At 34.4% G+C, this 13,819-nt stretch overlaps 2 protein-coding genes across 2 annotated transcripts; one reads left to right on the top strand and one right to left on the bottom strand.

The window, feature by feature from the left end:
• Positions 1 to 25: 25 nt before the first annotated feature.
• On the bottom strand, positions 26 to 7,364 carry Dph2 (Diphthamide biosynthesis 2). Its single transcript, XM_019048286.2, has 7 exons — positions 7,082 to 7,364; positions 6,413 to 6,525; positions 5,488 to 5,708; positions 4,388 to 4,618; positions 3,712 to 3,968; positions 2,575 to 2,734; positions 26 to 1,961 (listed from the first exon to the last, which is right to left on the bottom strand). The coding sequence occupies exons 1-7, from the start codon at positions 7,226 to 7,228 to the stop codon at positions 1,648 to 1,650; spliced, it is 1,443 nt and encodes a 480-aa protein (XP_018903831.2). The 5' UTR covers positions 7,229 to 7,364; the 3' UTR covers positions 26 to 1,647.
• An 84-nt stretch (positions 7,365 to 7,448) lies between these two features.
• On the top strand, positions 7,449 to 13,819 carry Nelf-E (negative elongation factor E). The gene is made up of 6 exons (XM_019048287.2): positions 7,449 to 7,808; positions 9,261 to 9,557; positions 10,404 to 10,612; positions 11,354 to 11,408; positions 12,236 to 12,347; positions 12,682 to 13,819. Exons 1-6 carry the CDS (start codon positions 7,728 to 7,730, stop codon positions 12,762 to 12,764), a joined length of 837 nt encoding a protein of 278 aa, XP_018903832.1. The 5' UTR covers positions 7,449 to 7,727; the 3' UTR covers positions 12,765 to 13,819.

Below are 13,819 nucleotides of genomic sequence, written 5' to 3'. Positions count from 1 at the left end.
GTCCAAACTAAAAATTCAAAGAATGTAAGGATGTAGACTAGCAATCACTTTATTTGAAATGAATCATAATTTTTTACACCGGAAACTTAATCAAAATTTATTGATCACTGATCAAACTCTGAGAGGAGTGAAGTACATAGTGTGCAACTAGTAAGTATAAAACAGGGCAAATATTATATTAAACTGATAAGAAAAACTCTTTTGTAAGACAAACCTTGATTAGGTAACATTTTTGGACTGAAAAATATGACTCACAATTAGTCAGCCTGGTTTGGATTATGCGAGAAACCTTGATTTCATTTTGGGTAAAATCAGAACAGAGTGTTACCGCAATCTTACATGCTCATCATTCGTAATGCATATACTGGCTATATTACATAACTCATTTACACAGAAACGATACACATGTAAAATCAGAGAGAGCCATCATGTTTCGTGCGTCATTTTACGAAGAAAAAGTACTGAAATCGCAAATATCTGACACATGCAAAAGCTCCATTCCAGCCTGGCTGTGCTGAACTGAGTATGTTCTGAGTAGCTCAATTTGTTTTCATTATAAAAAGGATCACATTCAGGAAGCATTGAAAACATTCGCAGAAAAGATCAAGCTGCTAATAAAGTATGATACGATTATTTCATTGCGATAAAATTAAGCCAAGGTTCTTTTCTTGCTCTTTTTACTTCTTTTTTGTCCAAAAAAATGGACATGTGCCATAGTGTAGCATGTGCTAATCGTCACGTCAGGCAAAAGTAATAGTAATATCTGTGAAGTTGCGTCATAAATGCAGCAGAGAGGTATGTAATTATGGCAATTTTAAGAACGATTATTTACAACCATCACACTTTTTTTTGCATGTTTTCTCTTTGGCGCGGCAGAAACAAGTATATAAAAACATACTGGCAGTGAACCTGATAATATTAATCAAAATTAAGAAAGATATGAAGACTGTTGGTTGAGCAACCCAAAGAAAGAGAGATCTTAGAGACCCATACGATTTTGTTTCTAAAAAAGTATGTCTTTTTCTAAAATGTCTTACTATTAAAGTAATTTTGACAGAATCCATCGAAAAACTTGAAGACCTTTAAATTTCTTTCCCTCACTTAAAGAGTGCGTTGTGACGCAAAAAGCAAAGACTTAATATCTCCAGAACGGTGATCAAGCAAAAATCAATGCTTGGTACATATGAATATGAAAGAGCATTGGAAAAACTTTATCATCTATTTGTTTTGGATACTGCCATTTATAAGGATAAATGGTGGTAACATAATTCTCAAAACCTGTTCAGCAACATGCTAGTGTTTGTCGTACGATGATTCTTTTTGGTTTATGTAAAACATGAAAGTTGCAAGAGAGGAAAATAGTTGTTTTAAAATCATTGATTCGTTAGGAACGTTTTGACTTTTTATCCATTTTCGGCCAGTAAAAAGAAAACAGAAAAATGATGACCACCAAAAAGTTGAAAATCATCTTAATGTTACATCATGACTAACAGACAACTAAGGTGCTTGATTGCTCCAATACAGCTCACCTACTAAATTGATCCAATACAAAAAATAAGTATCCCTTGAACATGAGACATTCATGAGAACAGTCCTCCTATTACACTGGAAAAGAAAATGCATACTTTATTTTCTCTTTCTTAATTATCAGCTTTTAACTTGAGACTTAGAAGAGGTATATCCTGAAGCAGGAGTTCCTAACCTACCCTCTTCAACAGGCACAACTGGCGTTAAACCTAAATTTTGCTGCAGACCTTGCCATGACCGATTACTCAGCGTTAGTTTCTCACTTACAACACAGGTCATATTTTGTTTCAACGCCACAGCCTGCGAATCGTTACTCTCGATCGAGTCAACAATTTGAGAGCTCCTAACTTTGTTGGTGATGAGAGAGACATCTGCATCGTCTTCATCAGTATTTGTAGTATCACTTGTTGCAATTGGTTGATAGTCAATCCCACCTGTAAAATACCAGAGAGAAATTTGTCAAAACTGCTTTTATAGTCAGTGTATTTTTCGGTACATTTGTCACAAAACTTCCGAAAATGTTTTGGTTTTATAGTAAAATTATACAAAATTTGGTGAAAATGGTGTTGTCACTAGGCCATTGTTGCTGAGTGAATGTTGTACAGTGCCATAAAGCATGGCATCTTCCTTTCTTAAATGCATTTTCTATGGTAATATGTATACAAAAAGAAGGAAAAAGAAGATTGAAAAGAAAATAAAACATGAAGTGGTTGGCTCCATTTACACATTTACGGCACTTGGAATGAATTTAAAACAATTAATACATCACAACCACTGAAACTTGTACTTGCTTTGCAAAGATCAAAAATAATTTCCTTTGTGAGAAGAAACTGAATTTCAGAGCAAGTGCAAACCAACTGAAAACTCAACTAAGTGAAGTAACTTTCTGATCAAGGAAACAGCTTTTCCTACCGCCGCGCCATATGTCCTTGAGTAAATAAAATTTGTAATTTATGTATGAGGCATGAAAAACAAGTAGTGAACATAAAAATGTGAGAAATGTACAAACACACCAGTCAAAATCAAATTAATTGTAAGCAGCCTTACCAGCTAATAGATCTCTGAAATCCATTGTTGTTTTCCCTTCCCATGTGCGATTTTTATTCAGCGCTAATTCAATATCCATCACTGATACAACAGGTTGCATGAACTCTTTGGCATTGGCGAGACGAGTCTCAGGACAGCTCACCATGACAAACAATTCTATCTGTAAAAAAATAAGTACAGAGGCTATTAAACTTAAAAGTAAAAACTTAAATATTTACAGGGAGAGAATACTGAGTAGATTATAAAATATATTGTTCAATGACCATGGCATTGAAAATTTCTAAATGATAGCACCATACCGCAACATGGAGCTAGTGAGCACCCAAAAATCAACTAGGCACTGTTTCAAAACTGAAAAGAATTTCGAAACATGGAGAATCACTGCAACAGCAGAGGTATTAAAGACTTCCTGATATATTTGGTCTTTTGCTCATTTTACGAAAATTTGCAGCACTTTTATGGAGACCTATTAGTAGTACATTATATTAAATGAATACATTGCATTATATACATCGACGGTGCAAGTCGGCAATCACATAACTCGTTTGCGGTGTCTGAAAATCTCCGCAACTATGTTATTTTTTTAAAGGAGAACAAATGGACATGTACCTTGAAGTTTTGGCAGAATTTTCCTCGCATATAGAAGAAAAATCACGGAAGTTTTAAAGAATTACCGTTGAGTAGTTTTCCGTTTAAAAAATAAAGTATGACAGGAAGTCTGCGACGTCGCAAACCGAGTTATGTGATTGCCGACTTTCACCGTCGACATGCATTATATTACATGTATTAAGAAATTTTCAGGGGAGTTTTGTAACTTGTGGGATAAATAACTACGGGAAATATAAAAGCATTAAACATAATCAATGCTAAAAATAGTGTTTTGATCATCTTAACTGTGTGATAACATGAAATTTAATTAGATAATGCCAGTATTTCATGTAAAAACAAGGATATGGCATTGTTCAAGATTTATTGTGTGTTATGATTGAAATTATTTGAAAGTCTTTACACTCATGATTATACATTCAAAATTATGAGCGCACCAATTTTCAAAATAAACCAGTCTAAACATATCCTTTTTTGTAAGAATAAATGTCAAATAATACAGAAACTTGGGCACAGAAGAAAAATATTTACCTCTGGAAGATTAGCAAGTTTGGCAACATTTGGTTTCCCCACAGAAATAATGTAGGACTTTTTTCTTGCTTGTTTACACAACTGTTTCACCCGATCAATGGCACTAAGGTAATCTTTGACTCCTAACGTAGCTATGAGTATTCCAATAGTAGAGGCATCTTTAATTTTTTCAATCAAGTAAAGTTTCTTTCTGATCAAAGTATTTACATTCACTAGAGTAAATCCTTCTTTTTCAGTATACTTGTGTACTGGTATGCCTGTGAAGAATAAAGGAGAGTTATCAGAGAAAAAATAAAGAATAACACAATTAAATATGATCTAACAAAATATATTAACTGATACCATACGAAGATGATCAGAGTCTCCGAAAATTTTTTAAAAAACTCACCTCTACAAATAACGGTTTTGATTGTTATGAGTCCACTACATGTTTTTATTTTTTATTTTTTTTTTTTTTTTATTTTATTTTTTTTACTTGAATTAATAATTAACAATGAACAATACAGTTTCTGCAAACAATACAACATTCCCGGAGAGCCTCAGTAAAATTGGGTTCAGACGGAGCATTACCAGCTAGAGGTATCCTAATAGTCTGATACTTAGAAATGTTCTTCAATTGAAAAAAATATTCTAAAAATATTATAGATGGTAAAGGGAAAAACAGAGGCTAACTTACTAGGGTTTGACACAGCAAAAGCTTCCAAATTTGACAAATCTTCACCGGAAATGTATACAATTTCATAGGAGCTACCAGGATCTGGATAAGTTCTTCCTAATTTTTGCACCGAGTTTTCAACATTTGGTCCTGAATAGTTACCGGGTAAATGACAGGAACTGCTGATGCTTAGGTTCGATATGATCACAGAAGATAGAATAGGATGTGACTGAATTGATTCTTGGAGTGAGCCTGGAAAAGAAACATTAGTGCTTAGAAAAATTGATTCAGAGTCAAAAATTTGGTGCAACTAAAGTCACAAGTGAGCAATGCTGACTAGAACAAAAAAAAAGCTACTCGTTTAATGGACACCCTTTCATCCCAATTTTTTAGGAGTGCTTTTGTGGGGAAAAAATATAAACATGTAACATTACCCCATGAGAAAATTTCATCTCTGTTTAATAATGTCAGTAAATTAGGTCTAACACATATTCTCTACTTCTGAGAAAATCAGTAAGTACACTTACAGCTTTGAAAGAGAGAGCCTCCTCTTATAAAAAATAGCATTTCAGCAGCAGCATTTTAGCAACAGCAGGATTCTTTTTAGGCCTGGCAACGCGTAATATTTAAGTTGACAATTTTCATTTAACCACTATTATCACTGATGAAACCAAAGTTATTACCAATAAACACAATATGATGATATTCATTACATTAAACTTTCTATGAAGAACTTTAAAAATGGGGGAAAATGATTCATTATCAGATTCCAGATATGAATGGTGACACTCAAAAAACATCCATCTTGATTACAGCATTTTAAAACATCCATTCTTCCTTTATTATTTCAAAGGAAAACCGACGGCAGATACAATACTTTGGCATGAAATTTGAAAGAAGTATTTTTAGGGAGTCAAAACAAAACTATACAGAATTTTATGAACTATTGAATAATTTTTGCGCAATTAAAGAAATAAGATAAAAAGTTTGCAACAACAGAAAGTTGCAACAAGATAGGTGCATTTTTTGAGCTTTTACCTTAAAATTATCAAATAATGCTTGGGAAAAATGTACTAACATCGAAATAGCACTAACATATAGCCAGACAATAAGCAAATTACCCAGTAAATGGTAGTATCCAACATCATAGAGTAACAATATTTTTTGGGGGGACGAGCCACAGAAGCTAGATAGTTTTTCCACAAATAATCCAATGTTCAATGAATACCGTGGCAAAACATAATATACAGGGAGACGTATGACTGGACTTAAACATGTGTGTCCAAAGTGAATTATGACATCCGCATTGATGTGAGCAGCTGTGATTTCATCTGTACAGCAACTGAAAAAGGATGAAAAAATAAAAGATCTAAACAATTTTTCAAAGGCCATTATACACAGAGGTGCTGCATTCAATTAACGAAAGTCAACAATAACCAATTGAGAAAAGGATGAATTCCTCTCTAGTTCTTTACCTAAAATTTTTGACTGAATAAGGTGATGGGTGGAGGAAGAGCATGAGTAAGCAAATGTGTTCTGAGAAATTTCGAAACGTTACCAACTAGAACCTAGTGTTATTGTTCAGAAATCACTAGTATTTAGACAAAGAAATCGACACTCTGACTGGTGCCACTGACACAATAAAATAATCTTATATTTTATTGAAGCTTCCTCCTGGGGCTATGATTGGCAAAATTTAAGTAAAATCAATGTGTTAAAAAACTCTTTAAAACAACCTGATTTTTTAAATCATTTTTTTAAAGTAAAATTTAGGTAAGAAAAGGGTTAAAAAACCAGTGTACATATTATTTTGAAGAGTTTCTTTAACAGCTGTTGTGCTTAAATTTGCCCTCTTGTAAATTTTAATGTTAAAAAAATCCCAAGAAGGATTTTCTTCTTTGTGAATTTTACGTAACAGTTTTATTAAGAGTTTTTTATTAAAATTTACAAGTTTTTAGAGGAATTTTTTACAGGCTCTACTACTAGAAGTTTCTAACAGGTTGATTAATTTTCAACTCTTAAATTTAAAATAATGTAAAAACTTACCTTGCATAAGAAGAATCACCTAGAATGTAAACTTTATATCCAAGATGTTTTTCAAGAGCAAGGGCAATGTTAATAGAATGAGGCAACAGACTATCCGGAAACTGTAAGCACACCTAAAAGCAATACAGATTCATACATTATGTTATAAAAGGCTAACTAATAAGAAGTAAAGCTGCAGTTTTCTCCAGATCAGTCTAGAAAAATAATTCATCTTTAAGTAATCCAACTAGATTAAATTTTGCACTGCAATACAGACTGGTTTTTTTTCTACAAAGAAATGAAAAGTTAAGTGATCTCACAGTCAAATAAAATGTAAGATAATCAAGCTCCGGAAAGGAGAAACTTGACATGCTCAGTCATTTAAATTGCCCAGCAATATTTCTCTGGCTGCTAAGAAAAAGCGAGCTCTGATCTTGTATGATCTTCATCAAATCTCGACCTCATGACAGTTGGATTAGAAGACTAGTATTCCTTTGCACTCTGAAAACTCTCCCTTCTAGTTCGCGCCTTACAAGAATCGTTGAGTCGTTACGTCAAAACTCGCAAAGTTGTGCAAAAGCGCAGTGTGAAACTGCAGGGGCTCACCCATAGCGATTCAAGAACTACGCTCCAATCAGCATACTCAGGAGAAAGCCTGAACAAAGAGGCAATTAGAAACAACTAAATTACCTTTTGGAAATTGTTGGTTTTTATCCAATCGGCACACTTTCCAAGTTCAAAGTCGTTGATAGGATTACTCGTTGGGTTATCATCATTAGGTGCATCAACTTGTCGGTTGATGACACAGGAGCTATCACTGTAAAACGATAGAGACATGATTTATGGATTTTGGCATAGTTACGCGCACGAGGATACTGTTGAATTTGTCATGATGAAAAAACTACATGCTCTAAGGCCGACGTGACGAACTGTTGATTGGCCATGGTCGACGCACGATAAGCGATAAGCACGAGATGTAAACATAACCTTTAAAAAAAACGCAACGTTTAGCGGTTATTGTTGAAATTTCTGTAAACATTGACGCAACAAAAAGAGTGCAAAAATTGTGACTTGAATTTTGAATTTGTGCGTGGATTTGTAGTGCAGAAGTTTTAGTCTCTAATCTCATTAATCCGTATTTCTTTCTAGAATTAAGTCAGCTATCCAAGAATACTTATGACACAGAACAGTCATTCCTTCGTAAATCAAATTTAGACAAGACAGTCCGGACAGTCCACCTGACTGCTCCCTGCTACATCTTTGTATCATTCAAATTAAGTTTTTTTTCTCTGTTTCTCCTCTCCCTCACCTCCGTCTAGGTTTTATAAATTACAGCATGGTGTACCTTCATTTCCCAAATAATCTCTCTGAAGAAGAAGTTATGCTTCAAGGCAAATATCAAAAACTGAGGAAGAAGGTTTGTTTGCGGAATCTTTGTTTGCGTATTTGTTATTTATTCCTACCTGCTAAGCTGGAATCACATGCTGAATGTGGGAACTAAATGTGGCTGAAATGTGGGAGTCATCGGCCCAATGCCTGAATTTTGCGCGTGTTGCTCTAAATTCAGCCAAGAAGCTCAGCGACCATCAGAGGATGTCGGATTTGTCTGAACTGTTGGCATATATCGCATTCAAATATGGATGAAAATAACTTGAGTTTGGGAAATTTCAGCCGTTGAGTGATGACTCTTGGCTTCTATATTCAGCTGCCAAATTCAACATGTGATCCTGGCATTATATGGACGGTGTAAGTCGGCAAGCACATAACTCAGTTAGTGACGTTGCAGACTTCCTGTCATACTTACTTTAATTTTAAATGGAAAACTTCTCAATGGCAATTTTTTAAAACTGCCATGATTTTTCTTCTCTGTGCAAAAAAACATTCTGCAAAAACTTCAAGGAATGATGTCGATTTGTCTTCCTTTAAAAAAAAATAACATGAAGGCGGAGATTTTCAGACACCGCAAACAAGGTATGTGATTGCGGACTGACGCTGTCGATATGCTCCTGCCACCTAGGGCGTTGGGGAGTTCTTCTACTTCAGATGTAGAATAAATACTTAGACTATGCCAACAGAAGCGAAAGCCCCAGCAGATTCCATGATAGCGAAGCGGTCTCAGCTGTTCAGTCTCCCAGCAATGAGAATTTACATTTGCGGCATGTTGACAAAAGACGTTCGGCCATAATTGGCGGCTTCCATCTGAAGTGTCATTCTTTCCTCTCCGGAGCAAGATAGTTGAGCAACCGAGAAATATGTTAACATTGGCTCTTACTTCTGTTAGAATAGTCTATTTATTCTATACTTTAGATCAGAAGTATTCACGCTTCTCATCATGTAGTCCGCTTCACCATGAGTAAGGAATTTCTATGTATTAATGGCCTTCTTTGAAGTAAGTCAGCAGGTAACACGTTGGCTCCCTCGGGTTCTGAAGTAATGAACTCAGCCCTTAAAAATAAAAAGGCTGAATATAATTTTTTTCTTAAAAAAACAGACAAGCTATGTTAGCATCTAAGGTGGGTTGAATATATATATTATTAACCAGAATCCAGAGGTATGCATCAAAAATCTTTAATGTGAATGTTGTGGCAACATGCTTATCCAACTCAAACGTATGTATCTACTAAAGAAGAGTATTTTACCTTTAGAATCAAATAAAGAAATTACATGAAGGCTAAAACCTTATTTGAACGTAAATTGAAGTGATTTTGCGTCTCTCGAATTAATTATGCAAAAACTTCTTAACCATGAAACATGCAACTGATACCATTCTTTGTGGTAGTGTGCAAAAGTAATAGACATGTGCCTTGATCTTCCTCAATTTTTTCATGTATCGGTCATTCATTTGTTTGATTGTTGAATTCTCTTACAGAAAAAAGCATTGCAGACCCAAAAAACTCCAAAAGCAGAACCTGAAAGAGCGCCTCCAGTACTTACCAAATCAGCCAAAAGACCTTTGGAAGGCCGAGATGCGCGAGAAGTTGCCAGGAAGTTGATAAAATCAGGTGCCATTAGTCCAATTGTAAGAACACCGGTTCGCACGGAGCAAGAGGGTTTCAAAAGGCCTCAAGGCTTACAAAGGAAACTAGCAGATAGGTCAATAGGTTATCAGCCATTCTCAGCAACTCAGCCAGAGGAAGTAAAAAAAGACTTCAAGCCTATTTCTAAAGTAAGTCTCATGAATGTGTGGTTTTTTTTTTTTATTAAAAAGCGTATGTCCGTTCAAGACATATAGTAAAATTTAATAAAATAAAAATTTATAAATAAAAGAATAAAAAATTTAAATTAATTCCTGTGGGGCCTTCAAATATTGACTTTTTCTTTAAATTCAAAGAAAATGTCAAGATGATTGGGTAGACCAGTTTTTCAATACCTATCTGACTGTTGAAAATAAGTCAGAACTAGTTACTGGTTTGTCAGTTCCCAACTTTTTATTGCATTAATTTTACCTACAATTAGGCCGAAGCAATATTCAATCCGATATACCTACTAAGAACTCAGTTTGGTGATGTCATTGCGGTGTAACAAAAAATCAACCCAGAGATCACCAAAAGTTTTGTTTTTTTTATCTTAAATTATTAGAACATTGATTATTACTATCATTTTGATGCTTTCAATATTTGAGCTTTGCAAAAGCTCCTCTGCCAAAAAAAATTGATCTGTTGGAACAGGAGTTGTAACCTTTTTTTTTAAAATCGCTGTAACTCATTCACTTTCAATAGTAATGAAAATGTTTGAAAAAATATTTTTAGAATAGGGCTTGTTCTGTGAAAGGAACCTAAACAGACTCCTCTAGGTTTCAATGGATTTGAAATGTAAAGCTTTGAAAACTTCAAAAAGCATCTTTTTGGAGTTCCAAAACTTGACTTCCGCTACTCACACGTATGACGCCTCATATTATTTTACAAGTTCTTGATATAGCAATTGCCCCATAAAGGTTGTGCAAAAATCCGCAGCTTTCTCCCATTTTTGAACTTCATTTATAATAGCTCTTACTTTTTTCCCTTTTCTCCAGGACCTGTATGAAAGTTTTGTTTCCGCAAGAAATCGAGAGGAAAGAGGTATCCCTGAGAAGAAATCTGAAACTAGCACCACAACTCCCGAGAAGCCCAGATCTGGGAACACAATTTTTGTTACCGGCTACAAAATTACTGAAGATTTCCTCCGAAAAACCTTCAACTCCTATGGCAACATCGTCAATATCTCAATGGAAATAGAAAAAAAGTTAGTACTGGAGAATGTATTCAAAGTGTCTTAAAAAGTTTAACTCATCCGATATCCACTAAAGCATCAACCAGTTCAGTAACTGAATTTGGAAAGTGGCAATTCTATTTTCATCGTCAGTATTATTAATTATTGCTCAGCATTGATTTATGACCTGATCAAATAAGAGAAATTGGCTTCATTAGTCAAGATATTGTCATAATATTTAAGAAAGGTCCAGAATTTTTCTCCAGACATTACATCCATCTTAATATACATCCTCTGGGTCACCACATTTAGAGAATACTTGGAAATGTTAGGAAATTTTACAAATTCAGGGAGTACTGGGAAATTATAGGGAATTTTACAAAGTCAGGGAAAACCTGGAAATTTCAGGGAAAATTACGAAATTGTCGGGGGAAATTTGTCAAATCCCTTATGTTTGCTCTTTAAAAATGGTTTGACATTTCGAACAAAAATTTTTTCTGAAAGCTTTTTTCAAATTCTGTCTTTTTAACCATCTGGCATATCCTCAATTGTCAGGGAATTTCACTTAAATATGCCTGGGAAATTCATTTCCTAAATTCTGTGACAACCCTGCGATGTTAATGATCCCCAGAAAAATTGCTACTTGAAATGTACCATGGCCAAATTATTTAAACGAATCAATGGGCAGGTTTTTCTTTTTCTTTTTTGATCCATGAACTTGTTATTTTTCAACTAATATTTATTTACTGACTCACCTACTTTGTTCTGTTCCAGTCGAGGATTTATTACATTTGACAAACCAGAATCATCAGAAAAAGCTATAAGTGAGGTAATATCTCTAGCTTTTTTTAGTAAATGTCACTTTCTTTCTCTACGTTTTATTTTCTGTCCCTCCTTCTCCCTTGCTTTTCAAAGCTACAACTATTATAGTATAAATGATGTTCATTCACAATTGAATCAGTGAGAACGAAAACACACAAACTCGGTAACTCAAAAATGCTCCATTTCCATATAAGACAGTTAATTTACATGAAGGTCATTGAAGTTAGTGCATCTGTTCCAACTTGGACCTTTAAAGTGTCCATGAGTGTTTGTCTTTCGGCAGCAAAAATCTTTTTCTTCAACTATTTTCTCCACCTATTCTGCAGTTTAGTGAGTGTCTTGATTATTTTCATTTTTCAGCGTTGGTATGTTTTTGTTCTCACTGATTCGATTGCAGTGCATACCAAGATTTTTTCAATGCTGGTTTCTTCAGTCAGTGATTCTCACATTTTTACTGAACTCAACATAAAACACAGGTGAAACCGAGGTGGAAGAAACCATAGTATGTACAACCGTAGTGGATGATATGACGTGCCTCGCTTTTTGATGGGCGGTACCTCCCTTAGTATTGGAAGTAGAAATTTAGCATTTGGACAGATCTCAGTAATTTTGTTTGTCTATAAGCTTAAACCATCAGAATACGATTCTGTGACTAGTGCAACTGACCCATTACAATGTATAGTTACGTTACCTCCTACGTATTACATATTTTTGTCGACAAATGTTTATGCAACTCACTACAACTAATGTTATTGCAGATACAAGGTGCGTCTAACACCCTAGACCAAGCATAAGAAATAGCTTATTGATTTTCATCATTGCTTTATTTTCCAGATGGATGGTACCATGGCCTCAGGCACTCAGCTCAGTGTTTCATTAGCCCGAAGACAGCCCGTAGTAAATCCCATTAATGATGCAACTTCCTCATCAACATGGTCAACAATAGGTAACATTACAAAATTTATCCTTTTGAACTTGAACATAATGATAAATACCCTATTTGCCATCATGCATGGAAAATCCTAATGATTCAAGCACTTTAAATTTAAAAAATATTTGATTTTTCTTTAAAAAAGTAGAGCAGCCAGTCTAGAAACGTTTGACGGAACAAAGCATTTGGCAATTAAACTTAGAAGTTAATTACGCTTAACCAAATTAAAACCACTACCTCCAGAGTATATGGATTTTTCAAAGGCCCCCTAAAAAGTTTTTTCTGACTTGATTTAGACGTATTTAAATTATAATTTCCAAGTTAATCAAAGTTATTCTTCCTGTTACAGCTGCAAGCCACTCGCAGAAAGGCAGTCATCACAAGGAGAAACGTGACCTGGTTGTTTACGATACCATTTTTGATTTCGCCTAAGAAAGAAAGTGAGTTTGAACGACCCATTTTTTTATGTTTTTTTTTTGTGCCCCAAGTGAAGCACCAGCTACTTTAATGAAGTTAAGAATTTGATCTCGTTATTTGAAAATGCATGTACAAAATGAAAATAGTGTAAATTTCCATACAGAAGTTTATCACTCTTTTTAAATATGTACCAAGAAATTGGAATAATTCTCAAATCAAATCTACTGCTAAGGAACTTGTGCAATCTTCAATTTATCCAAATTATGGTAAAGATGTTTCCTTTTACAAAGGCTCCACTTTACTGACTAGCAACTATGCTCTATGATTCTAAAGATTTAACTTGCCCTTATGGCAAATTAGCAAATGTTTGCCGTACTCTTTAAAATCAAAATTTATCTTTAAATGAGAAGGAGTAGTGATAAGAACTAACTCTCCTCTTGCCAGATTCGACCTCTGATGCATTCATCTTCAGAAATTCAAGAAGTTGTTGATAACTCTCTTAAAAACCTATTCTTTCCTGTTCAAATCGAACATCATAGCGCTTTTGATTTGTCTGAGTCAACTACAGTTTCATTCCAAGAAAATTTGGCTTCCTGCAACCGTTGTTTCGAAACTGTTCTCAAGAATTTCTATTATCTTGAGCGAAGAAATTGTTTATAATTTCCATAAAAGTATTGGCAGTAAAAGATAATTTTAAATTCTCTTTTGGATCAGTATCGTACAAATCATGTGGAAAAAAAGAGGACCGTGTAAGGACATTTTCATCCTTTGCCTTTTTTAACTCATTCTGTGCACATGCAGAGTTAACCAAGGCATTCATGCAAGACTGAACTTTCATTTTTTGAATTTTCTTGTGACCAATAGTCATTACTTTCAAATCAGTGAAGATTTATTTTGTAAGAATTCTATTGAATAGATGTGGCAAAAATTAAAAATGTATGACGTGATTGTCTAAATAATCACACACTGGGAGAAGTCCCAAGAAAACTCCTGTGACTGAATATTTAGAGGATATGTTAGATTACATTTTAATTTTATTTCTGCTGTGAATAAAAGTTTTTCCATCGATA

This window comes from Bemisia tabaci, chromosome 5 (genome assembly GCF_918797505.1).
Source record: "Bemisia tabaci chromosome 5, PGI_BMITA_v3".
NCBI classification, from domain to species: Eukaryota; Metazoa; Arthropoda; class Insecta; order Hemiptera; family Aleyrodidae; genus Bemisia; species Bemisia tabaci.
The sequence above is the reverse complement of the archived record's forward strand: the minus strand, read 5'-3'. Positions and strand labels throughout refer to the sequence as shown.

What these genes read in the sequence shown, in the direction of transcription:
- Dph2 (XM_019048286.2), bottom strand. Translation starts at nt 7,228, where the DNA reads ATGTCTCTATCGTTTTACAGTGATAGCTCCTGTGTCATCAACCGACAA. An exon ending in AAACCAACAATTTCCAAAAG is followed by an intron (nt 6,526 to 7,081) that starts GTAATTTAGTTG and finishes TATTGCTTTTAG; the next exon opens with GTGTGCTTACAGTTTCCGGA. An exon ending in TTTTGCTGTGTCAAACCCTA is followed by an intron (nt 3,969 to 4,387) that starts GTAAGTTAGCCT and finishes TATTCTTCACAG; the next exon opens with GCATACCAGTACACAAGTAT.
- Nelf-E (XM_019048287.2), top strand. Translation starts at nt 7,728, where the DNA reads ATGGTGTACCTTCATTTCCCAAATAATCTCTCTGAAGAAGAAGTTATG. An exon ending in TCAATGGAAATAGAAAAAAA is followed by an intron (nt 10,613 to 11,353) that starts GTTAGTACTGGA and finishes GTTCTGTTCCAG; the next exon opens with TCGAGGATTTATTACATTTG. An exon ending in ATCAACATGGTCAACAATAG is followed by an intron (nt 12,348 to 12,681) that starts GTAACATTACAA and finishes TTCCTGTTACAG; the next exon opens with CTGCAAGCCACTCGCAGAAA.